At 42.4% G+C, this 26,954-nt stretch overlaps 1 protein-coding gene across 1 annotated transcript in view; it reads left to right on the plus strand.

Annotated features, from left to right (window-relative positions):
- Nucleotides 1-26,954, plus strand: part of TGM4 (transglutaminase 4) — a 93,572-nt gene that overhangs the window by 33,318 nt on the left and 33,300 nt on the right. The window contains exons 3-5 of the mRNA XM_081933363.1: nucleotides 17,296-17,402; nucleotides 18,827-18,953; nucleotides 22,246-22,364. Coding sequence (XP_081789489.1) covers nucleotides 17,296-17,402; nucleotides 18,827-18,953; nucleotides 22,246-22,364 — 353 coding nt within the window. The remainder of the gene's footprint in view (nucleotides 1-17,295; nucleotides 17,403-18,826; nucleotides 18,954-22,245; nucleotides 22,365-26,954) is intronic.

Here is a 26,954-nt window from a genome sequence, read left to right on the forward strand (position 1 = left end):
GACAGCAGCCAAAATGGGTTTGCTCTATCCAGTAACCAATTGGATTGAGTCTACACTTATGGTGTCATCGAGCCCTTGGTGACTCCTCCCAGTTTAGATTCAATCCAACCTGGACTAGCTGTGAGAATTGATCTCTCCTCTAAATTTGAACTTTCTAGCATTAATTGATGAATTTTTCCAATTTTTTCCCTTTAAATATTTTTGTCTAAACTGGGCTCAATGATATCAAAAGTGTAGACTCAATCCAATTGATTACTGGATAGAGCAAAGCCATTCTGGCTGCTCTCTCCACTTCAACAGAGAATGAGCGTGTCAGGTAAGAACCAATGCTCAATTTGTGGGATTTCTTTCTCTCCATACATCTTTAAAATCTATTTCATCAGTCATTTTAAAAAAGGATTTTGGAAGAGTCTTTCTATTTGGTTTTGTTGTTTTTTGTGTTTTATAGTCCATATTCTGATCTACAATTCCATTAAAATCTCCCATCATACAAATATTAACAGTCAAATTCAATTATTTTCATGTGTAATTTTCTATAAAATTCATATTGGTTGTCATTAGGAGCATAAATTGCTATTAAACGTATTTTCTGCTTATTGTCCATAATTTCCACCATCAAAATTCTTCTATCATCATCTGTGTAGATGTGTTCCGCTGGGATTGTATCTTTAATATACAAAACCACTTCTCTTTTCTTACATCTTGGCAACACAGTAAATATTTTCCCTAATTTTGGCTGCACCAGTATTTGTTCATTTTGCTTTTTAATATGTTCTTCCTGTAGGCAGATTATGTCAATTTTAATTTATCTAATTTATGAAATGTTTTCCTTCTTTTAATAGCTGAATTAAGTTCATTTATATTAATTGTAATCATTTTTTTCCTCTTCAATATTTATACTTTATAAGAAGGATTTACTGGTCTAGTAGATCTCGGTTCTCTTTGTTCTCTGGGGTCAATGCCACCTACCGTACATTCTTGTTTCTCAGTCAAAACTATGTATTCCTCTTGGAATACGATTAGTGATTCTTCTTTTCCTGTCTCCTCCTCTTTCCCTTTCAGATGTTCTGCATAGAATATCTCAGTTGAATCTATTCTGCATCTTTGTCCTTGCAATACAAACATGAGACCTTCTGGTATCAGCCATTTATAATTAACACCTTTTTAAAGTAAAGTTTTAGTCAAAAATTGGTATTCTCTTCTCATCTCTCTCACTCTTCTTGGTACTTGTTTCAAAACCACATTCTCCAGTGCGCTGCTTAGAGAATCCAAAGGAATGGGTTAATTTCGGTCTGCTTGCCTTGAGATTGAATTTAAAAAATTTGGACTTCCGGAGGTGACGTCGCATTGGAGCAGTTACAGGGGAAGACTCTCTGTTCCCCCTGCCTGATTTTTCATGTCTGGAGGCTGTTAACAATGAAGCTGAGCCTTGGTGAGGACAACTTTAAAGAGGGGAAACCTGAGCGGTGACAGAGGAAAAGGCGATCCCTTGTTCCATAGGGTGAAATCCCTGAAATCCGATACAGAAGAGACCAGCTGCCATGGCGTGGTCACGGCCTGGTCCAGAGATGTGACAGCCTGATTATTGATGGAAGGAGTAAAAAGTGAGTAGCAGCTGAATCTATCGGTGGACATTGTTAAAAAATTTGATACTCCGAGGCACTTCTCTAAGCTGGTGGAATTTACAACAGTGCAATAAAGAGAAAATAAATGATGCCTGAACTGAACTGTGAGCAGTAAGACGATGCAGAATTTGTAGAGAATGAAATGGACTGTAGTTGCTGATATGTATTTCTACTGACTTTGGAGCCTGGATCTACGGTGATACAAACTGAGAGTTTTGTGAGGGTGGCGAACAAAGTGTGAAAGAAAGAAAGAACAGTTCCTTTTCGCCAGTGACGTGCGGTCAGGGGAGGCAGGGGAGGCAGAGCCTCACCACTGTCAATCATGAAAAGGAAAAAAAATGTAAACGGGAAAAGGTGAGTGCTGAAGTGAGGTTAGTTAGCTGCTGCCTCACCGTGAATGACTGCCTGTTTAAAAAAGCCTCTAAAGCTCTGAGCTCTGCTGCGTGTCAGCGTTCCAAATATCATGCAGAATTAAATCATTGTCCAAGGCAAAGTAGTCCTTAAAACTCCAATTTAATAAGACAGGCATGTTGGCATTAAGCTGGTGAAATTTCAACTCTAAGGTACATCCGGTGAATTCCCCAAGTTAAAAGTTCATCATCTATCCCCACACCCCATAATTCATCACATGGTCCAATCTTCATCTTCCACTCTGGCATGTACACCCCTCTTCTTCCGGCCAGGTGTCGAGGTGCAGAGACAAAAGACGACCTTGAGCTTCTAAGAAATCCATAACAATACATTCCACAATCCTACTCCTTTCTATTCCCCCCTCCCAACTACTATACCAATGAAACAGTATAATATGTATGTTTTAATTATGTGGCAGGCCAAAGATCCTAAAAGGAACAGAATTACAGGCCTGACAGGCGGCCTCTCCTCAAGAGAAAAACGTTTCCTGAAAAGAGAATAACATAAATGTTAACTATCAAAATTTAACCACCTCTTCCTCCCCCAGGGGGACCCTTTGGCTTATCAGGGAATTTCTCATGGAATTGCTTCACTAATTTATCTGCTTTCAGATCCCAACTTTTCACCCACGTAGCTTCTGACAAAGGGTATCCCTTCCAATGCACTAAATATTGTAAACGACCTCTATACAGCCTGGAATCTAATATTTTTTTCACTTCATAATGTGTTTCCCCTTCTACCACTACGGGAGGAGGTGGAGTTTGGGTGGATGGTCTCGTGCTAGACTCCCTTACCGGCTTCAATAAGCTACAATGGAATACCGGGTAAATTTTCCCTAAGAGTCTGGGTAGGCTGAGTCGAACTGTAACTGGGTTAATTATCTTTTCTATTGGGAAAGGACCTAGAAATTTTGGACCTAATTTATTACTAGGCATCTTTAATCTTATGTATTTAGTAGACAAAAAAACTTTGTCCCCCACTCGAAAGGGGGGTTGTAGGGAACGATGTTTATCAGCTTGCTTCTTGTAGGCTTCTGCCGCATCTGTTAGCGCCTTTTTGGTATTCTCCCATCCCTTCTTTAGTGCCTCCAGCCATTCATTCAGGGACATGGATGAGGGAGGTTCCTTAGGTAGTTCAGGCATGGGAACGAATTCCATGCCACTGGTAACCTGGAAAGGAGTTAATCCGGTACTGCTGTGAACCGTATTATTATATGCTACTTCAGCGAAAGGTAGCAAGTCCGACCAATTGTCTTGCTGATAGTCCACATAACACCGGATGTACTGTTCCACCATCGCATTGGCCCTCTCTGCTGCCCCATTTGTGCTGGGATGAAAGGCTGAGCTGAGTCCCTGCGTGGACCCGATCGATTTTAGGAATTCTCTCCAGAACTTGGCGGTGAATTGAACTCCGCGATCTGAAATGATCCTTTTTGGAACTCCATGTAGGCGATAAATGTGTTTCACAAACATTTTCGCTAATTTCTTTGCGGATGGTAGGCTTGAACAAGCGATAAAGTGTGCTTGCTTGGAAAACAAATCAATAACTGTCCAGATTACTTTATTACCACTGCTATCTGGAAGTTCGACAATGAAGTCCATTGCTATCTCTTCCCATGGTCGGCTAGGGTTGGCCACTTGTTGTAGTAGTCCAGGGGGCTTTCAGTGGCTCCGCTCTCTGCCCCTGCTGGCTGTTGTGCCAGACGACTTTTTTCTGGGGGTTTTCTGGGGGTTTTCTTGACTGTGCTGGCAGGTGGTTGGCGTGGTTGTGGAACTGGGGCTGGAGCCCAGCATGTAGATGCCCGGTGGCCAAGCTGACCACAACGGTAGCACTTTATTTTGGGGCCCCAGGAACGAGGGGTTGGCGGGAGCTTTTCAGTTTGCTGCTTCTGCGTTCGGTGGGCTAACGGTTTTTTTTCAGGGGTTCTGGTACCAGGCTTTGGATAGGTATTAATCTCGTGGTCCAGTATGATTGCAGTGGTGTACCATTCTTGGATACGATCTGGGGTCCCCCTTACGGCACAAGCTTGTTTCAGTTTGGGATCTAAGGCCTTTTTGAACGTATAGACCAATAGTCTCTCTGGCCAGTAACATAGTCTTCCAGCTATTCTCCGGAATTCCCAAACTAATTCTTTGACCGGCCGACCCCCCTGTCGTAATTCCTGGATCTGGTCTTCAGCATCTACCTGTTGGGCCACATCGTAAAATCGGGCCCGCATCAGTTGGATGAACCCCGTTATGTCATCTAACTCAGGAGCTGCTTCTTCATGGAGTTCCGCTATCCATTGTGCTGCCTCTCCTTCATTCATCCCCTCTGCTATTTCTTGGATCAGTTCTCGATCCGTCAGGTATTGTGGGCCTACTTGGTCAACGTATGTCAACACTCGATTCATAAAGTAAGCTAGATTGTCTCGGCTGCCATCATAGGTTGCACGGAACCTTGGGGGTGTGGGAGGAGGAGGGGGTGCTGGTGGTTGAACCGGAGCAACCTGTTGGCTTGCTGCTTGGGGTGGTAAGCTTCTTTGTGGGGCCACACCCATCGGTTGGGCAAAAGCCTGCTGAGGCATTGGTGGGGGGGCTGGGCCCTGTGGTGGTCCCATTCCTTGGCTCTGCCTCTGAGCAGCTATTTGGGGTGGCGCCATTGGTTGGGAAGGGGCAGGCGTCCACTGGCATTGAGCCCATCCATGACCCGGGAAGAAAGCCCAACCTGAATTGGCTTGATTGATGGGTCCAGAGCCATCGCTTTGCAGAGGGGGGGAGGTGAAAGTGTTCCAGGCCCCTTTCGGCTGGTTAAGTTTTACTTCCCAACTTTTTTTCACTCCAGGAGGGGAGGGTGCTGATTTGCTGATGGCTGTGTGGAAAGAACTAAGGTCTCCGCTCCACTGCGCAGCAGTTTCTCTGCTGGGAAAGGATAATGTGGGCTTTGCTAGCCTCCACCTGGGTGGTTCTGGGGGCCCCAGGGGTTTTTGTTCACTCACATTTAGGCGTCGGAATTGGTCCGGAAGGCCCATCAAAGACTGGCTGCGTGAGAGTGACTGAGATCTCCATTCATTTGCTCTTCTCCCCATGCTCCAGCCGTCTGTCAGAGTTCCCTTGGGGGGCCCCCCTCCTTCCAGCAGGCATTCCTGAGAAGCAATAAATCCCGAAACTTCCTCTCGCAGGTCTAACTCCGTCTGTGAGGAAAATCTTGGTTTCGGTTCCTTTTCCCTCGCCTCTGCCTGTTGAACTATTTCTTTAGAAGGTGCATAGATAGTCTCGACAAAAATAAGCGATCCATCATCCTTAGCTTTCTCTGCTGCATTCTTTCCCTCCTCCATCTTCACTGAAATTTCGTCCTGCCCAGGATTGGGTCAGAACTGGGATTCAGTACCCCGATGAAAGAAAAAAAATTATGGGAGAGTTGAAATAATGTCAGCGTTCCAAATATCATGCAGAATTAAATCATTGTCCAAGGCAAAGTAGTCCTTAAAACTCCAATTTAATAAGACAGGCATGTTGGCATTAAGCTGGTGAAATTTCAACTCTAAGGTACATCCGGTGAATTCCCCAAGTTAAAAGTTCATCATCTATCCCCACACCCCATAATTCATCACATGGTCCAATCTTCATCTTCCACTCTGGCATGTACACCCCTCTTCTTCCGGCCAGGTGTCGAGGTGCAGAGACAAAAGACGACCTTGAGCTTCTAAGAAATCCATAACAATACATTCCACAATCCTACTCCTTTCTATTCCCCCCTCCCAACTACTATACCAATGAAACAGTATAATATGTATGTTTTAATTATGTGGCAGGCCAAAGATCCTAAAAGGAACAGAATTACAGGCCTGACACTGCGAGGGAAAGAAAGTGCTTTAGTCAGTGGGGTGTCGGGGGAGAGGAGAGAATGCTCAGGCATTCTCTCCTCCTCTCCCCCACACCCCGCTGACGAAAGCACTTTCTTTCACCCGCCTGAGCTCTTCCGCGAGCAAAAGAAAGCGCTTTAGTCAGTGAGGTGTCAGGGGAGAAGAGGAGAGATTCGACACCTCACTGACTAAAGCGCTTTCTTTCGCCCGCCTGAGCTCTTCGGACGCTCAGAGCCCCTGGAGCCCTTCTGCCGAGCAGGGTGCTCCCTCACAGCTCCTGTCATCCCGTCTGGCAGGCGCCACCCGCCCGGGCAAGCAGCTGAGCTGGGAAGTCCCGGCCGGCAGTTTGGTTTCCAGAGCGGGCGGTGCGGGCGCCGGTGGGCTCCTCTGGGCTCCCACCTTCCCAAAGCGCATCCCTGTTTTTGCAGAAAGCAAAAGAATGGAGAAGAAATGGGGAAGCTTCGGGTGGGAAATGAGGCCATGGAAGAGAGTTTAGCCCTTTGCTGGTGAACATGGATCGGTCTTGCGCCCATCCTGGAGAGATCCCACCCTGGGCTGGCTTTCAGAGACGTGAAAGGCTCTTTCCTCAGACAGGCATCTTTTCCAATGAAATAGATCGAGACAGGAAGATCATTTTATTACATTTGAACGTTTTGACTAAAACGGATTCTCTCATTCAAGGAGGGAACCCAAAGACCATCTTTCCGTCCCTTTTATCAAAGAAAATGCCTTTGGACAGGGCAAAAATAACTCCTCCTTTGCCCTGGAAATCAGCTACATGGAATTAAACACTATAATCCAACTTGTGTGTGTGTGTGTGTGTGTGTGTGTGTGTGTGTGTGTGTTTTGTATGTTTGAGAGGGGGGAGGGGGAGAGAGGGAGGAAGGAGGGGAAGGTAAAAGAAGAAAGAAAACTTATTTAAATAAGTTTAAAGCTGTTGCTTTAAATCGGAACTGAGCATGCCTGGCTGTGGAATTCTGGGAGTTGAAGTCCACAAGTCTAAAAAAATTGCTCCCTCACCAGCCATAAATCTCACCGCACGTCACTGCTTTCTCGCATAGAAGAGAAAAAGGCAGAAGAAAGAAAGAGAAAGAAAGAGACAATGACTGTGCAATTTTGAATACAGGAGTCATTTTGAAAGCACAGGGAACAGAATTTGCAAGACAGTAGAGAGATAGAGGAAAAAGAACTGTTGTATTCCCACCGTAGGATTTTGGATTGGACTCATTCATAATCAGCTCTATGTACTTCTGATATCTCTACATTATTTAGGGTATTGTAATACTGTTATATTTAATATTTTATAAACTATACATTGTATTTATTTATCCATATCCCACATATATTTAATGTAGATTTAAGCATATTTAAAACAAGATAGAATTTATAGCCACTTCTTCTTTTACTACTGCATATTAGAAAATTTACCTACCTTTAAATTAGGAATTGTCAGTTAATAATAACCTTTAATTAATTTAATTGACTGCATATATTGATTTATATATTTATGAACTTTTAGCAAACATATTATATAGCGAAAAGTGTAATAGATTATTTAACAATTTTATATTATAAATATTTATCTATTTCTTTCCGTTGCTCCCTCTTCCCCTTTCATGTGATTCAGTCTATAGCTTTTTATATAATTGTCTATAATTGTCCATAGAAAATTGATATCAAGGGTTGAATTTAATTAGTGACCTATATAACCTTACTATTGTTAAATACCAGATTTCTTTTTTTTAAGAGAGGGAGAGACAGGAGTACTTAGGGGAAGACCTAGTGTGAAAATTGGAAACTTATGGTATTGTGGAATAATTTTTTCCAAAAGCTAAAGATGGCAAACACATCTACAGTTACCAAAGCTGTAAAGAAAACACAGCCAGCGGTAGCCTCTCCAGCAGGACAGAAGTTAACAACAGACCTGTTGAACAGTGAAAAACCAGGATCTGTACCAACCCTACAAAGCCTACAAATCTCATTAGACAAAATCCAGGAATTTATGATAAGAACACAAGAATCAATAACTAATAATCATGATGACATGAAAGGCGATCTAGTGGAAGTGAAAGGCGATTTAGGGGAAGTGAAAGGTGATATATAAAGAAGTTGGATGACAGAATGGGGAAAATACAGGAAACAATAGCTAAAAATGAGCAGAAGATAAAAATGATAGAAACTAGGACAGAACAAACTGAAAAGAAATTGGAAGAAACACAAGAAAGACTGACAGTTAACAGAGAGCTCAGGGAGGCAATAGTCCACTTAGAATTAGAATGATCCTCTTTCTATTTAAGATTTCAGAACATAGTAGAGACAAAAGATGAGGATCTGCTAAAACTCATGAGTGATCTTCTAGCTGACCAACTGCAAATGGACAAAAGTGAACTGAGGAACAATATTGATGAAATCTATAGAGTGCATTCTAATTATGCACGAAGATATAAGTTTCCCCGTGAAATACACGTAAGATTTGCAAAAAAAAAAATGTTAGAGACAAAATTTACAAAAGAACAAGGGATGAACTGTTTGTCCATAAAGGAAAAGAAGTCATAACCCTTAAACAAATATCAAAGAGAATCAGAGAGCAAAGAAGGAATTACCAATTCCTCTCTAACAACTGATAAAATATAAAATAATGTTTCACTGGTTGATACCGGAAGGCATGTTAATATCTTGGCAAGGTAAGAAAATAAGGATTGACACCGTAGAGAAAGCCCAGGAATTCTATGAACACTACAAAGAGGGTGAATCAGGCAGCAGAGAGGAGTTGGAAACCCAAAGCCAAGAGAAGCAGCTGAAGGAGGAAATAGGACTAGACCAATATGTGACAAAGAAGACCGATACAGCAGCCCAGGAAAGAGAAGGAGTGGGGACAAGAAACCAAAAGGAAACAAAACCAAGTAAAGGAACGAAGGCAATAAACTAATAACAGGATGGAGGAGGAAGTGAAATTAATATCAGTCAATATAAATGGATTAAATTCACCTATAAAAAGAAGACAAACAATTTCTAGGCTCCAAAAACAAAACATGGATATCACATGCCTACAGGAAGTTCATATTAAAAAAGGAAACGGCAGTATCCTGGAATCTCCAAAATTAGGAAAATTACATCTGGCCCTGGCTGATACAAAGAAAAGAGGAATTGCAGTATATATAAAGGACCGGCTAAAACCTTAACAGGTATACACAGATGAAGAGGGAAGAACATTATTAATCAAAGTATTAATAAAACAAAGAAGAGTATTAATTTCAGTCATATATACACCAAACACGAACCAGAAAGAACACTATAGTAAACTACATAAACGGATTGCAGAACTGGAACCAGATAACATATGTCTACTAGGGGACTTCAATGCAGTGGTAGATCCAAAAAAAGACTGTAAAACAGATAATAAAAAAAATATGAAAGGAGAACTCTACCAAATACATTCTTTGAAATGGCCCAAGAATTAAATCTAAAAGATGTTTGGAGAGGAATCAATCCACAGAAGAGTCAATACACATTCTTTTCAAACCCCCATAATTCATGGTCCAGGATCAACATGGTGTGGATGGATCCAGAAATGGAGAAAGATGTAGAAGAGGTAGAAATAACACCGAACATGTGGGCAGACCATAACCCATTAATAATCAAATGGAAAGGAGAAGGAAAAAGAGATGGACCATGAATCAGAGGGTTGTAAAAGAAAATAATTATGTACAGTATGTGGAAAAAGAATTAGCATTTTTCCTAAAAGAAAACTGGAATGAACAGACAACCAAAACCTATGGGATACTACTAAAGCTTATGTGCGAGGCATTACAATAGCATACACAATAAGAAGAAACAAAGATAAAAAGAAACGATATACAGAGCTTCAGGAGAAACTGGGGAAATTAGAATATAAACTTCAGAAATAACCTCAAAACAAAGAAGCCAAAGAAGAAAAAGAAATAATTAAAAATAGATTAAACTTAATTACACAAGAAGAAATGGGCCAGAAAATTAGATCATGTAGGCAAAATTATTTCAAAAATGCCAATAAACTGAGGAGATGGCTAGCCTGTAAACTAAAAAAAGAGAAAGAAAAGAAAATAATACAGCAACTAGAGGATGAAAAAGGGGTGATACACCACCAAAAGGAAGAAAAAAAATATAGCAGTAAGATACTTCCAACCATTGTACTGCCGAGAGGAAATAGAAGAGGAGGATATTAAAAGATATCTCCAGAGGAGAAATCTTCCAACCCTACCAAAAACAATAAAAGAAACATTAAATGAGAGAATAACAAGGCTAGAATTAAAAGGGGCAATCCAAAAACAAAAAAAATAATAAAACGCCGGGCCCAGACGGAATTCCAGCAGAATTTTATAAAGGATTGCAAAAATCATTAGAGAACATATTATTAGAAATGTATAATGAAATATTAGAATGAGCTAAGACACCAAAATCCTGGATGGAGGCACTCATAACACTAATCCCCAAAGACAACGCTGAAAAACAAAATATCCAAAATTATAGGCCAATCTTGCTGCTAAATGCTGATTATAAAATATTTATGACAATTATGGTGGAAAGAATTTAAAATATATTAAACGGAATCATACACCCAGACCAAAACGGATTTTTACCCAATGGATACATAAAAAACAATATACGAACAATATTACATATTAGAATACTACGAAATACATCCAGGAAAACAAGCAGCATTGATATTTATTGATGCACAAAAAGCATTCAATAATCTGAATTGGGATTTTCTTATAAATGAATTAGCAGTAATGAACTTTGGAGATAAATTCATCGGGATGATCAGAGCAATATATTCGAGTCAGAGGGCAAAAATAATACTAAACGGGGAAGCAACAGAAGACTTCAGCATAACCAAAGGGGTAAGACAGGGATGCCTGCTATCCCCCCTGTTATTTATCCTCTCATTAGAGACATTGATATCACAAATCAGGCAAAATAAGGACATAAAGGGACTGAAAATTAGAACACAGGAATATAAAGTGCAGGCCTTTGCAGATGATCTTGCATTTATCATAGAGGAACCCCTAGAAACTGAACTAAAACTATTACAGGATATAAACCAATTCGGTAAAATGGCAGGGCTTAAAATAAATAAAGAAAAAAACTAAAATATTAACTAAGAATTTAACCAAAGGACAAAATGAAGAACCGGAGAAGAAACTGGGAATTTTGAGGGCCAAGAAAATTAAATATTTGGGAATATGGCTATTGGCAAAATGTATTACAATAAAAAAAGATAATTACAACAAACTGCTACAAAAAGATTTGGACAATTGGACTAAACTACAGATATCACTAATTGGCAGAATCTCAACAATCAAAATGAATATACTACCCAAATTACTTTTTCAAACAATACCGATTAAATTAGAGAAAAATTTTTTCGAACAGCTAAATAAAATGGTATTCAAATGTATTTGGTCAGGGAAAACACCACGTATCAAATACAAACTTTTACAAGATAGTAGAAGCAGAGGTGGTTTTGGACTCCCAGATTGGGAGTGATATTACCAGGGGGCAGCCCTAACATGGTTAAAAGACTGGATCCAATTAAAAAATAAAAGAATACTTATCCTAGAAGACATGATCTCCAACTAGGCTGGCACGGCTGACTCTGGGAGGGAAAGACTAAACCCCACTCCTACTTTCAGAGACATATAATGCTTTATTTAGGGTCTGGAAAAAAAAAACCCACTACCTGAAAATCCCAAGCTGGTTATCAACCATGGAGGCAATGACATATCCATTTACTATAGGCCTTAGTAAAATGGTAAGATATGCAGACCTCTTAGATGAAAAAGGAGAACTAAAATCAGTACAAGATCTGAAAGCACATGGAATAAATATGGAAGGGTGGCCCTACCTACAAATTAAAACAAGATTTAAAAAAGATCGGGAACAATACGGAATATTTGAGACACAAGTGGAATTAGATAAAATATTACTAGGAGCGGGAGGAAAAATGATCACTAGATTATATAATTTTCTTTTAAAATATAAAATGGAGGAAGAGACGGTAAAGGAGTCAATGATTAGCTGGGGAAGAAAGTTTGGCCATAATATAGAGTTAGAAAAATGGGATAAACTGTGGGAAAGAAATTATAAATTTATGAAGGCAGCAGCTTGCAAAGAAAATCTCTATAAAATGTTTTATAGATGGCATTTGCCTCCTGCAAGATTTGCCAAAATGTACCTAAATTTATCCCCTAATTGTTGGAGATGCAATCACAAGCCTGGAACATTTTATCACATGTGGTGGATGTACCCCATTACAAGGAAGTACTAGTGCAAAATTCGGAAGTGGTTAGAAGAAATTACTGAGCGAAAAATAGAACTCAAACCAGAAACATTCTTATTAGGACTGCTGGATCAAAAAATGGACAAACAATCTCAATACATAATCATACATATACTCACAGCAGCCAGGATTGCCTTCGCACAAAACTGGAAAAAAATTAATACACCTTCAGATGAAACTACAATTAGGAAAATACTTGAATGTGCAGAAATGAACAAAATGACAGTAGAACTAAAAGAAAATCGGACTTCTATAATGTATGGAATAAAATATACAAGTGGCTAGAAATCAGAAGCCAAAACAGGAAATAGAGAATACAAATAGTTGGAGATACAAATAATGAATATTACTATAAGTGTTTATATTATGCTTGTTACATCATAGGACAAGGTTATAGTAATAGGAAAGCAATGCAGAAGGGAGAATTATAAAAGCTAGGCAGGAAAGCCGATATTGAAAGCTGTAAAATTACTCTACATTGTTATGTATGTTCCGTGTTTTGTTTTGTTTTATTATGGTTTTTTCCTTGTTGTGTCTTTTTTACTGTTTTCAAAGATTAAAACATTCAATAAAAAATAATTTAAAAAATAATTTAAAAAATTTGGTTATGCCTCCTTTTTCACTCGGCTGATCAGTTTTTTCAATTCAGTCTGCCTGATGAGACGTAATCACATTTCTCTCCTGTTATTGAAACCATTCCTTTGAATTTTCCATTGCAGGTATTTTCTGTTTGTTAGTTAGTCTTGTTATTTTCTTCCACAGGCTTTTTTATTTCAGGAAGCATGCTGGTTTTCCCAGTCCGCCAGTTAGAACTGCCACTGTCTTTTTCCCTCTGAGGAGGTGGACTTATGGTGGCCATGACTGCCAGTTTCGGGCCAGCCCTTTCTATGTGTGTGTTTGTGTTGTGGCGGTGAGATCGGTTTGCCGTTCTCGATCTCCGCTGTGGCATGTTCTGAGGCTTGGTTTGCCATCCTCTTGCCACTTGACTTTAAATTCAGCAGGCGCAGGTTTTGCAAAGAGTCGCCTAGCACCCCCATTGGCAAAATTGTGTTCAGCCATTGCTTGTTGGGCTGAAAGTCCTGCTCTTCTGAGCATGACCTTGGCCATTACTTTGGTGCCAAATGAACCACTCTGTTGCATCGACCATTTTGGTTGCTATTCTGTTCATTGTGATCAAGTCAGAGAGCTGGTTGGAAGCGCATTTGTGATCTTGCTCTGTGTTATCTGTTCCGATCATTTATCTGGACTGCGGAACCCTTTGGGTGTCTCCCATCGGCCTCTTGAGTGTTAAAATCGCTGGGGAACCGGTCAGGTTTGCCTCTTCCCATTTATCCCAGCCCTGCCACTTGTGATCCTTATTATGTCAGAATGATCCACCGGCCCAGCCGCTGGGGATGGCATCTTCCCCGGGTATACCCCATTAGCAGCTTCCCCATCACCCAGGACAGGGAGATCTTCCACCAGGGCCGCGACTAGTAAATCCTGGGCTAGATCTAAATTGGCGGCTGCCAGTAAGACAAGCAGTGGGCGTCCAACGAAAGGCCAGCCAGGCACAGAAACCTCGGGGAGTGCCTTCTCCCTCCCCTGCCGCCTTTAATGCCAGAGGGTTTACCCCCCTTCCCCCTTAGGGGTCGCCCTCCCGCACTGCCAGGGATTGGTCTCCAGACTCTATCCACATGCAGGGACTTTCGGCTGAGGATGTGGACCTACACCCAGGATCCACACCGAGTGCCTCAGACCTGAGTGTGGTCCCTAGCCCCCAAACCAGGCAATCCCCCCCAGAGACAAGGCGTTCCCCTCCCGAGGCAACCTTCACCCCCACTGCTGTGGGGCTTCGCGGGAAGGATGGGCAAATCATGAGCCTTCCCAGGGAATTCAGGGACCTCATCTCTGCAGCTATTTCCCAGGGGGTGGACTCTGAGCTTCGTGGGAGATCCAAGGGCATCAGTCCTTCCTCCAGATCTGCTTCAGGGGCAGTTACGGATCCTCCTCCTCCCCCTTTACCATCCACCCATAGCGATGACTCGCTTTTGGCTGATGAAGGGCAGGAGGAGCTTGAGTTGTCTGATGATGAAGGTGGTCCCCAGGATACCCCCCTTCTAGGTGGCCTATTCAGACCTGCTCTGTTTACATTCTTGCTTTTTAAGGCCAGAGCCACAGCTAATATGGGCAGCAAGGGGGCCCCAATAGAACCCTCTTTGGGCCTTGATTCCACGGAACGGCTGTTCATAGAACCGGTTCAAGAGCTGGAGGTCATTCCTTCACCTAAATTGTTTTTAGATGTGATTCAAAGGCAATGGGCTCAGCCAGAGGTTATGCCCCCACCTAGTAACAATGACAAGCATCTGTTTGGTCCAGGTCCAGACCTGTAGGGGATTCTCCAGTTACCATCTGTGGATCCGCCCATAGCAGCTTTAACTTCCCCTCCGTTGTCCCTTCAGACACTTCTGAAGGCCTGAAATATGAAAAGCGGAACAGACATTCCACAAAACGCACCAGGCGGCTTCATGGGCCACAGCCGCGTCCTTTTTCAATAGGACATCACTAGTTTGGCTTAGACAATTGCAGGCTAGATTGGCCCCCAAGGATGTCAGCCTTCACCAGGACGTCAACAAGCTGGTGGTGACATTAGAGTTCTCTGCTGATGCCACATTGGCCGCAGTCAAATTTGTCTCCAGGGCTGTGGCTATTACTTTCACTTCTCACCTCTTTCTTTGGCTTCGTCATTGGCAAGCTGACCCGAGTTCAAAATGGCGTTCAGCGTCTTCCCCCTTTAAAGGGGGGAAGCTTTTTGGTGAGGCCCTAGATCCCATTCTTATTGAAAATTGGGATAAGAAAAAGATTCTTCCCTCAGTTCAGCGTACAGCAGATCGTAGGGCTCAACCGTATTTTTGCATGCAGTCCTTTCGGGGGGACTAGGAGTCAGCCAGACCCCAGTACTCCAGATCTTACTATCAGGGACATGAAAGAAACCAGGACAGATCTGGGTTTAGAGACAGGTCAAGGCAACAACAACAACAGCCCCAGCAGCAACAACAGCAGTCCCAATCCCACCGTGGAAATCGAGGAGCTGGCAACCGTCCCTTCCATCGATACCACTGACTCCCAGGTTGGTATTCCCATTGGTGGGAGTCTCAAACACTCCATACACCAATGGGAACAATCAACCTCGGATGCTTGGGTTCTTCAAACCATGCGGATCGGCCTCACTCTAGAGTTTCTTTCCACTCCCCCAAGAAAGTTCATCAGGTGCACAGTTCCAAGGTGCAGGCTCATGAGGGCACTCATAGACACCGAGATTCAGCACCTACTGTACATTTGCACCACCAAACCAGTCCCACCCGGCCAGGAACGGAGGGGGTTCTACTCCATCCTGTTTCTAGTGCCTAAGAACTCGGGGGGTGGGGGTGGAGGACGATACTATATCTCAAGAGGCTGAATGTTTACCTGGCATACAAGTGTTTCAAAATGCAGTTGTTGCAAACCATCTTGGGCTGCATTCACCAGGGAGACTACCTAACATCGGAAGACATCAAAGAGGCATATCTTCACATGCCCATTCGACACTCTCACCGGACGTTCCTGCACTTCTTGTATGCAGGGCGCCATTTCCAATATCGGGCCCTTCCGTTCGGGCTTTCATCGGCCCCAAGGACATTTACCAAGGTGTTGGCCATGGTGATGGCTCATCTCAGCTCCCGCCCCATCATACTTCAAGCCTATCTCAACAATGTCCTGATCCAATCCGCATCACCAGAGCAGGCATGTCAGGATCTTCGAGCGACAATTCAGTTACTGTACTTCCACGGCTTCATGGTAAATATGGACAAAAGTCAATTGATTCCAGCCACATCCCTGATACATCTTGGGGCATTAATAGACACTGTTCAATGTCAGGTGTCCCTGTCACCTGACTGTTGCTCCAGCATTCGAACCTTGGTGTCCCAGGTGAGGACTCAGATGTCAATACATCAATTTCTGCTATACATATTACTCAGGAAGCTGATATTGTGCATTGGGATAGTTCCATGGGCCCGGCTCCATGCTTGCCATCTTCAATGGTTCCTCCTCCTCCTTCATCAGAGGCGGCACAGGGGCGTTCCAGATATCACCATGCGACTGTCTTCCAAGGTAATCCGATCTCTACTTGTGGAACTCCTCCGCCTTGCTGAAAGATTGTTTGTTCAGGGAGCCGGATCGGATCACTATCACAATCGATGCCAGCTTGTATAGTTGGGGTGCTCACACTCAAGCGCGGGTGGATCAGGGACATTTGAGCCTCCAGGACTTGATGAACAACATCAACTGGCTAGAGCTTCAGTCCATTCATCTGGCCCTCTGAGAGTTCAGAGACTTGGTGGCGGGGTGGCACGTGTTGATCCTCACGGACAACTTAGCTGCCAAAGCTCACATCAACCATCAGGGGGGCACGCACTCCAGGAGCCTGATGCTGGAGGCACAGGTTGGTGATTTGTGCATTAATTTACAGGTAGTCCTTGACTTATGGATGTAATGGAGCCTGCCCATTCCATTTGTAACCTGAGGATTCATGGGAAGAATCTCAGACCTTGAATGGGATCACTCCCTCCTTTCGCCCACGCATTTGCTAATCTAATGTGCATTTCATTAAGTGCACATGAGGTATTTCAGGGTGGGGAAGACCATTGGGGGGGGGTAGTAATGGAACATGTCACCTGCTTAAGACTGTGTAGGACAAATGTTGCAGAGCTTCTGCATTCATAAGGGTGAATAATTGCCATGATGCTGCAAGATGTGTAGTTTTGGGACTTGTTTGTAAACATTAGGAGGCACTTATCACATAACTTTGAACGTTCACTAAGGGAACGCTTGTAACCTGGGGATTACCTGTATTTTGAAATGTGTTAAGTCAGGCTTGCCAATTTTAGAAATCTCCCAATTCATTTTCTTGGCTAAGATCTTAGACATCGGTTCCATAGTGTTGTTCTGATGGCATCATTGGTACAATTTTATTTCAGTAATAGAATCTGTCAAAGCAGGAGATAGAACACAAAAGTTGCTGCCCTACTGTTTGGATTATTAATGTTAGTCTAAATGAATTTATATTTTTCTAGGTCAAACACCAATGCCATCCAATGGGACCTTCATAACCCTGAATGCAAGGACACAACAAGATGCTCAACCATGGCATGCTAACATTTGTCAAACAAATGGGAAGGAGGTATAAAGTATTGGGATGTTCTTCATTGAAATGTTAGCTTAAAGCTGTGTTTCTCAATTTCTTCTAAATATATTAGGCCACAATTCCCAGAGGAAGTTAGATTGTATTGAGAAAAACCTATGAATTGTAAACTCAGTACATCCACCAGACATAGGATAGAGTAGTTTAGTTTCGCATGTTATACTTACAACTTTAGCAATCTCAACAGGCAAAGTTGTGTTAGTTTCATGCAGGAAGCAAAGCAACAGTCCTGAGGCTCTTTAAATAGTAACACACTAGCATTGTTCATAGAGCAAAATACATTTCATTGAAGGCATTAAGAAGAATCCTAAGAAAGAAATACTATGCATAAATAACTCATATAGTGATAAAAAAAGAAAAGGAGGAATGATGAAAAGAATGATAGATATACTTTTGAAACTGAATGTAAACAATTTAGATACACAGCTGATGGAAGAGAATATCTGTAGCAAATTGTTGAACTGTGGAGTCCTTGGTGCTCTCTTATTTGCTTGTTTGATTGCAGAGATTTCATTACTCAACTAAGTAACACCAGCAGTGCTCAGTGCGTTGAACTTTCTGAACAACTGGATAGCAAATGTAATGTGTTAACTATTGTTTTATTGACTGTTGTTTAATCTCTTGAAGATTAATCTGACTCTCCCGAGCTGTTTCATTAGGCTAATGATCCTAGGTGAACTCAAACCTTATGAGAGTGTCATCATATGACTAATCAATTTATAACAATCTTCCATTTTAAAAATGTAAGTAAACTTCTAACAAGGGAAGACTGCATTTTCTGAAATAAAGAATTTAGTATCACTGCAACACTGATGCAGAAATTTGCATGAAATAGTGAAGTACATTCAAACTTCTGGATGATCCAAAGCACTGAAAATAAAAAGTGCCCCAATTCTAATGACTCTTTTCAGAGAGAGTTAAATATGTTTGCATCTATTTTATGCAACTACTAGATCAGGTATGCTGAATCTTTTATAACCTAAGTATCATATTAATTGTCATTAATTATTGCAGAAGAATAATGGTATGCAGGAATGAACTTGAGAGAAAGAATGAAGAGGAAAAGCATGCTCTTCTTAATCTTCTCAAATGCTTCCTATGCTTTCCCACACCTATAAATAAAGCTGCTTCTTAGCAGACCATTCCCCAGGCTGTGGATCTTTATCCTTTCTCCCATGATCAATCCCACGTACCATTATAAGAAGACACATACCAAAGAGGGAGCAAGAGAAAAAAATGATTCACTTGTATTCTAATCAACAGCCATGCTTCCCCACAAATTTGCATTCATACACAGCAATGTACACACTAGCACACTTTCCTCAATGTACATCTTCCTGCAGTATTTAGATATTTATTATATGCAATGTTGTACTGTTATAAACACCTTGTTCTTCTCTTAGTGTGAAATAGTTATAACCAGCCCAGCTGATGCGATCATTGGAAAATATCTTCTGAAAGTGGATACAGGATCTAATATTTATACTCCTAAGAATTTTATCTATATTTTGTTCAATCCTTGGTGTCAAGGTAACTAAGACAACCTAGAGTGGCTTAAAAGCTATCACTGGTTATGTATGTATGTATGTATGTATGTATGTATGTATGTATATATGTATGTATGTATGTATGTATGTCAGGGATGAAATGCTATCGGTTCGCCTGAACCGGTAGTAAAAAAATACTTAATAAAGTAAAAAAAAGTTCCGACTTCAGCAGCTGTGCTGCGTGATGATAGGAACTTTTTTAAAAAGTTTTTTTTAGCATTTGGGGTCTGTTTTTGGAGGCTTCCCTGAGGGCTGCTAGGCCATAAATGGGGGGTGAGATGGGGCCCGTTTTTGCTCCTAGGAGGCTTCCCTGAGGCCTGGTAGGCCAAAAATGGGGAGGGGGGTTTGCTGCAAAAGAAAGAGAGGGAGGGAGGAAAGGGAAGGAAAGAGGGAAAAAGGGACCACAAACCTAATTTAGTTGAGGATTCCCAGTGGTTCACAGTTATAGACATATAGTATACAATTAAAACATCCACTGGGGGGAAAAACAGTAGAAAAGCAATAATAAAATAACAATTAAGAGTCTTGTAATACTCTACTAAAGAGGTCTTCTATAAACACTTTGTAAAAGCCAGTCAGTCAATTTCCTTTTAACCAGGAGGCAATTCCAAAGGATGGTAGCTGCAATAAAAAACCAGGGCCTCCTGTCTCACCCTCATCCTTGTCCCTGAATTCCCTGAAGTATGTTGTGCACCATTGTGCAGCTCCCAAGTTGTTTTTAAAAACAGTTGGAAGTTTAGTACATTTTATTGTTGTTAGTTGCGAAGTCATGTCCAACCCATCACAATCCCATGGACAACGTTCCTCCAGGCCTTCCTGTCCTCTACCATCCTCTGGAATCCATTTAAGTTCTCGCCAACTGCTTCAGTGACTCCATCCAGCCATTTCATTCTCTGTCGCCCCCTTCTTCTTTTCCCTCAATCTTTCCCAGCATTAGGCTCTTCTCTAGTGAGTCCCTCCAGTTAGTACTTTGGCCAGTGATGTGCAGTCAGGTGAGGCAAGTGAGGCACAGCCTCACCACTCTCATCATGAAAAAAAAAACTAAAAGGAAAAAGCTGAGCTAGTTGCTGCCTCACCGTGGATGACTCTGCTTAACCTCACTGGTGCTCTCCCTCCCCAAGTGTAGTGACTTCCTCCCCAGGCCCCCATTCATTTCTCTCTCTCACACACACAGCTGGATAAAACTATATAAAAATCTAGCCCAGCTTCACTGATTACAAGTTTGAAAAGGCAACGTGGCTCCGCCTGCAATCAAACTACACTTGGGGAGGGAGAGCACAAGCGAGCACTGAGGAGACCACAGGAGGAGGCAGGAAGCCAGGCAAAGAGCCATGCTGTAGTACACACACACACCCCCAGCCTCTTTCTTTTGGAAGGCTCGGCTCGGCTCCCCTCCGGCTTCTCTGCCTCTCCTCTCACCCCAGCCTGCCAGCAGGAGGTGGTGGGTGGGCTTTATTGTGTTCCAGGCATTTCCCACCCAGACAGCAGGCTGCATTTGCAATGGTGGAGGTGTTTGGGAAAGGCAGCAGGGGAATGGGGGGGGGGATGGCAGAGGAGCTGCTTTCAAGCCACTGGAAAAGATATCCAATCCAACTTTTGTGTGTGTGGGGGGGGTTTGTTTGAGAGTGAGTGAGAGAGGGAAGGGGTAGGAGAGATAGTCCAATCCAACTTCTGTGTGTGTGTGTGTGTGTGTGTGTGTGTTTGAGAGAGGGGGAGGAAGGGAGAGAGGGAGGAAGGAGGGGAAGGAGAAGAAAAAGAAAAAGAAAGAAGGAGCAAAGGAGAAAAACAAATGCTGTCATTTTAAATCGGAACTGAGCATGCTTGGCTGTGGAATTCTGGGAGTTGAAGTCCACAAGTCTAAAAATATTTGAAACCCAGCACTGTGCCAGTGCCTCACCAGTCATAAACCTCACCGCACGTCAGTGACTTTGGCCATTAGGTGGCCAAAGTATTTAAGTTTCATCTTCAGGATCTGGTCTTCCAAAGAGCAGTCAGGGTTGATCTCCTCTAGGACTGACTAGTTTGATCGCCTTGCAGTCCAAGGGACTCGCAGGAGTCTTCTCCAGCACCATAGTTCAAAGGCCTCAATTCTTTGGTGCTCAGCCTTTCTTACGGTCCAGCTTTCACAGCCATACATTGCAACTGGAAAAATCATAGCCATGACTATACATACTTTTGTTGGCAGGGTGATGTTTCTACTTTTTAGTATGCTGTCTAGATTTGCCATAGCTTTCTTCCCCTGGAGCAAGCATCTTTTAATTTCTTGACTGCACTCCCCATCTGCGGTGAGCTTGGGCCCAGGAAAATAAAATCTGGAAAATAGTATATTAGTCTAGCAATAACAAACAGATAATTTTACAGGCATGGGTCATTGCATTTAAATGTTGCAGAAAATGACAGGCTTTAGACTTCTCAGGATACAGGAGGAGTTTATTCGGCAGCCAGGTTCAGAAAGTTAGCACATGGCTAACGTTGCGAATTTCTGAACAACATTCATTATTGAAGCACGCATTCTTATACATTCTCAAAGACAGCATACACGGAAACACTTAACTTATTTCTTATTGGTTACCTTGAGGAAAAAGCCTTATAAGGAGATGGGGATCTTACTTCTCCTTTTCTTACAGGTGTGGACTAGGTGCCATTAACGAACTTTAATTGTTTGTTTGTTTGTTTTATTGGATTTATATGCCGCCCTTCTCCCAAAGGACTCAGGGCGGCGTCCAGCATTAAAAAACATATATTACAAAACTTAAAAGAAAATTAGAAATTGAACCTTGTGGTTTTGGACTTTTGACATAGGGGCGTTTGCTGCTGTGGGAAACAGATGGACTTTAGTCTGATTCAGCAGGGCTGTTCTTATATGATATGGATACAACGAACTCCAGAGAGATAAATTTTACCCATTAAACAAGTAAAGATTTAGTCAAGGAAAACCTTAATTGTATATTGAATCTTCTGTAATTCTTGGGTAACTGTAGCTGGAATAAGAAAACCTAGAACATATTAATAAGAAAGGCTCTGAACTGAAATTTATTAGTCTGCTTATCTGAAAATTCACCACATTATTTTGGAGACCAACAGCCACTGTTTTTGGTGTCCAACCCTAAGTATACAGTTTCCCAGCCAAAGAGATTCAGGATATTACCCTGAATTGATTCAAAACTGTGAAGAAAATAAATTAACCTACTCCTCCATCCCATTGTTGATGGTCCTGTTGATATTACATTGCATCAGGTCTTGGCCTCCTAAATCTGCTTACATGTCTATTTTAGCAGATACTGTTTTTATGCCAAATGATGATGAAAGAGTGGAGTACATCCTCAATGATACTGGCTACATTTATGTAGGATCAGTAGCAAATATTCGTGGAAGGCCATGGAATTTTGGGCAGGTAAGAATTTTTTTTATTTATTCCCTCAACCATTTATGTTTCTCCATATAGAAGAATGTAAAATAACTTTTAAAGAATGAAAAATCACTAAGGAAGAAAAAATAGTAGGTTCAGTCCTTGAAAAGGGGAATTATTGAGAAAGAAACTCAGAATAACCCTACCTTGTAAGAGAAGGCAGAAGGAAACTAAAACATGCTTTCAACTTTCTTGTATTATATTTACATAGTATCAGTGGTGAGTTTCAAAATATTTTACTACCTATTCTGTGGGTGTGGCCTATTTTGTGAAATAACTTTTAAAGAATGAAAAATCACTAAGGAAGAAAAAATAGTAGGTTCAGTCCTTGAAAAGGGGAATTATTGAGAAAGAAACTCAGAATAACCCTACCTTGTAAGAGAGGGCAGGAGGAAACCAAAACATGCTTTCAACATTCTTGTATTATACTTACATAGTATCAGTGGTGAGTTTCAAAATATTTTACTACCTATTCTGTGGGTGTGGCCTATTTTGTGGGCATGGCTTGGTGGTCATGTGACTGGCTGGGAGTGGCTTGGCGGTCGTGTGACTGGGTGGGCGTGGCCAACTTGTAAAATTTGGTGAAACTCACTTAACAACACACCAAAATTTTGAGCTCAATTGTGATAATAAATTCTCTCTTTCTTTCTTACTTTCTTTCTTCCTTCCTTCCTTCTTTCTTGTGTGTCTCTCCCTCCCTTTCTTTCTTTCCTTCTTTTCTTTTTCTTCCTTCCTTCCTTCCTTCCTTCCTTCTTCCTTCCTTTCTTGTATGTCTCCCTCCCACTTCCTATTTCTTTCTTTCTTTCTTTCTTTCTCTCTCTTTCTCTTTTTCTTTCTATCTTTCTATCTTTCTTTCTCTCTTTCTTTTTCTCTCTCTCCCTTCCTTCCTTCCTTCCTTCCTTCCTTCCTTCCTTCCTTCCTCTTCCTTTTTCTCTTACTCTTTTTCTTTCTTTCTCTCTCTCTCCCCCCCTCTCTTTCTCTCACACACATCCCTTCCTGTTGGTGAAAGTTTCTGTTTTCCAGCTGGGAGGCTGGCAAATAAGCCTCACTATCCATTTAAAACTAACTCTATCACCCTAAGCACATTTAACTGGAGTGAGTGGGGTGGGGGTGATTTTCATGGGGGCAGAAGGGGGACTTGGCACTTGGCACTGAAAGCTTCACTTCCGAGATACTCCCGTCTTCCTATCTATAGCTATAGACATTGAAAGCCTGAAAACGCCACCCCTGCGTTTTCATGAGGGTAAGTGGCTCCACGAATTGCATTGGGGAATCAGACCAACAGGCAGCGATGACTGGAAAGGAGAGACGTTTGGCTTTCGGGGCTCCTGCTCTGCTTGGCTCCTGGGAGGGCTTAGGTGATGGCGGTGGCGGCATCTCCTGGGGAGTGAAGTCATCATGGCCATTGTCTCCCCTGAGCTGCCTGCTGAGTCTCTGAGGCACCTGTCACTTGAAGGAGGAGGAGGAAGGGCAGGCGTAAAGCAGCGCCACCTTAAACCAAAGCCTCTGAGTAACTGGGAAAGAAAGTCGCACTTGGAACTTGCCGAAAACTGCCGCTCGAAAAGCACGGCTTTCTTTCCCAGTTACTCAGAGGCTTTGGTTTAAGGTGCTGCTGCTTTACACCTCCCCTCCTCCTGCTGCACTAGATTTATTTTCTTCCGGAATGGCGGGGGGGGGGAACCCACCTCACATCCAAGCTTCAACACTGCAGTTCTGCCAGAAAGGGGGGGGGAGATGGAGGACTGCTGCTTGCGAGTGGGTCTTGATTGCCTCATGCAAGAATGGTAGGTGTGTTGTTACACACACATACGCACACCATTTCCCTCATGTCTGCCAATGGCAGTGGTCAAAGAGAAGGAAATGCAAGGGCTCCTTCCAATAGCCGAGGAAGGAAGAGGAGCATACAGAGGCCTCAGCTGTTGGAAGAAGCCCCCGTGCTTCCTTCTCTTTGACAACTGCTTCGCTTGCAGGGGGTGGGGAGAAATCAGGGGGAGAAATGGAGGAGAAAGCCGAGCTTCTGCTAGGGATGGCCTTCTTCCCACTCTAATGCATGGATTTCTCCCCACCCCATTGCACCTGAGTCGGCTGTCAAAGACAATGAACCCAGGGCTTCTTTCAACAGCCAAGTCCTCCACTTCTGTTCCTTCCTTGGCTATTGAAAGAAGCCCCGAGTTTGTTCTCTTTGACACCCGTTTCGTTTGCAATAGGATGGAGAGAAATCCATGCATTACAGGGGGGAGAAGGCCATCCCTAGCAGAAGCTCGGCCTTCTCCCCCCTCTAACACATGGATTTCTTCCCATCCCATTGCACACATGGCGGCTGTCAAAGCGAATGAACTCAGGGCTTCTTCCAACAGCCAAGTCCTCCACTCCAGCAAAGGAAGTGGGTGAGTGGGGCAAGCATGATGCAGACAGGCAGGGCAAGAGAGAGAAAGAGCAGTGACCAGGCAGACAGGGGGAGTAAGCGGGGCCAGGCTAGGGAAGGGACTGTACCAGTACAGGGCCTCCGGCTCTATGAGTATGCAAAAGTAGGCCCGATTTCTGCTACCGATACAGGAGTATGGATGTGGACCGGTCGGAACCCACCACTGTACAGTATAATATGTATACCTGAAATCCTTGCGGTATCTATTTCCTCACCTGATTCCTATTTTGAGAGGCTGACACCTGTTTTGGTTTCTCCCAAATCACTCAATTTTCTCACTTTTTCAGTAACTTGATGAAGAAAGTTCATGGTATAAAATCCTTCTATCTACCTAAGTGACTAGAAAAACATGAGCAAGGAATGTTGAAATTCTGGTCAAGAATATACCTTAAAGTGGAGTAGGCAACAGGAAGTGGAGAAAAAAACCTGTTTTCTTTCTCACTCTCGTGAAACATTTCTTAAATGCCATTGCACTTCTCTGTTGTCATAGGTGTTTCCCACAAAAGCTACTTGATCTGCACACAATTGTTAAAATGTTAATAAAATTACAAATGTATGTATTTATGGCGTCTTTAAATGTCAAGTATGATTTATAGGAAATCTCAAGTATGATTTACAAGAAATCTCAAGTATGATTTATAGGAAACTTTATCTCTATAAGAGATGCTTAATACATTAAGAAAGACTCTTTTCAACATACTGTGAATATGTCTGCATGAAATGATTTTTAAAGTGATAGATATTTTTATCATTAAGTACTATTCATTGGGAAATATTATTATTATTATTATTATTATTATTATTATTATTATTATTATTATTATTATATACTTTATTCATTAAACATGAAACTCTGTCAACTCACATTATCATCATCGTCGTTGTTGTTGTTGTTGTTGTTGTTGTTGTTGTTGTTGTTAATCATGCACAGTCAGCCAGGTGTTCAGTTTGGGTTTGGCATTTATAAAGTATCTGGGATAGGCAAATCTGGATATTTGATGGTGTTACAGATATTGTTGCAGGATGGAAGCAGTTCCAAGTAAAGCCACCTTCTGCAATTGATTGATGGCAAATTTGTCAATGCCTATGGCAGCGATGGCAAACCTTTTTTGGCTCGCGTGCCATAAGGGGGGAGTGCAGGGGGGTCGTGCACGGGTGTGCTGCACCCATAATGCAATGCATGACCCCCCCAGTCCATTCCTGAACTTCCGGTTTGCCCATACGGCCAGTTTTTTTCGCTTCAGGGAAGCTCCTGAAGCCTCCGGAGGACCGCCGGGGTGGGCAGGGGAGGCTCTTTTTTGCCCTCCCCAGGCTCCTATAAAACCTCTGGAGCCTGGGGAGGGGGCGAAAAATGGCTTTTAAAAATGCTGAACTCAGCTAGCCAGCACGCATATGCGTGCTGGCCAGCTAATGGCAACGCCTCACGTGCCCTGACAAATAGCTCCACGTGCCACCTGTGGCACATGTGCCATAGGTTTGCCATCCCAGGCCTATGGTGTTCAAGTGGTGTGCCACTTGATTTGGGACTGCACCCAAGGTACCTATTACTATTGGTACTACCCTTGCTTGCCTTTGACATAGTCGTTCTATTTCTATTTGTAGGTCTTTGTATTTTGTTATCTTCTCCAGTTCTTTCTCTTCTATTCTGCTGTCTCCAGGCACTACCACATCCACTAACCAGGCTTTTTTGTCTTTCTTATCGACAACTGTTAAGTCCAGGGTGTTATGTGGCAGGTGCCTGTCTGTCTGGATTCTGAAGTCCCAGAGCATTTTAACGTCTTCATTTTCTATGACTTTCTCTATTTTATGGTCCAACCAGTTCTTGCTTGCAGACAAATTATATTTCTTACAGATCTTCCAATGCACCATTGTTGCTACTTTGTCATGCAACTGCTTGTAGTCAGTTTGTGCAATCTTCTTGCAGCAGCTTACCAGGTGGTCCACTGTTTCTTCAGCTTCGTTGCATAGGTAGCACTTATTGTCTGTTGCTATCTTCTCAATTCTGGCTTTGTATACCATATTTTTTTAGTATAAGATGCACCTTTGCACCCCCAAAGAGGGTGAAAATTTGGGTGCATCTTATACTCTGAATGTAGCCCCGCTCACCCACTGGCCCCCACCCTTTGACCTCTGCCTCCCAGCAATTTATC

This window comes from Natrix helvetica (assembly GCF_964273705.1).
Source record: "Natrix helvetica genome assembly, chromosome: Z".
Taxonomy (NCBI): Eukaryota; Metazoa; Chordata; class Lepidosauria; order Squamata; family Natricidae; genus Natrix; species Natrix helvetica.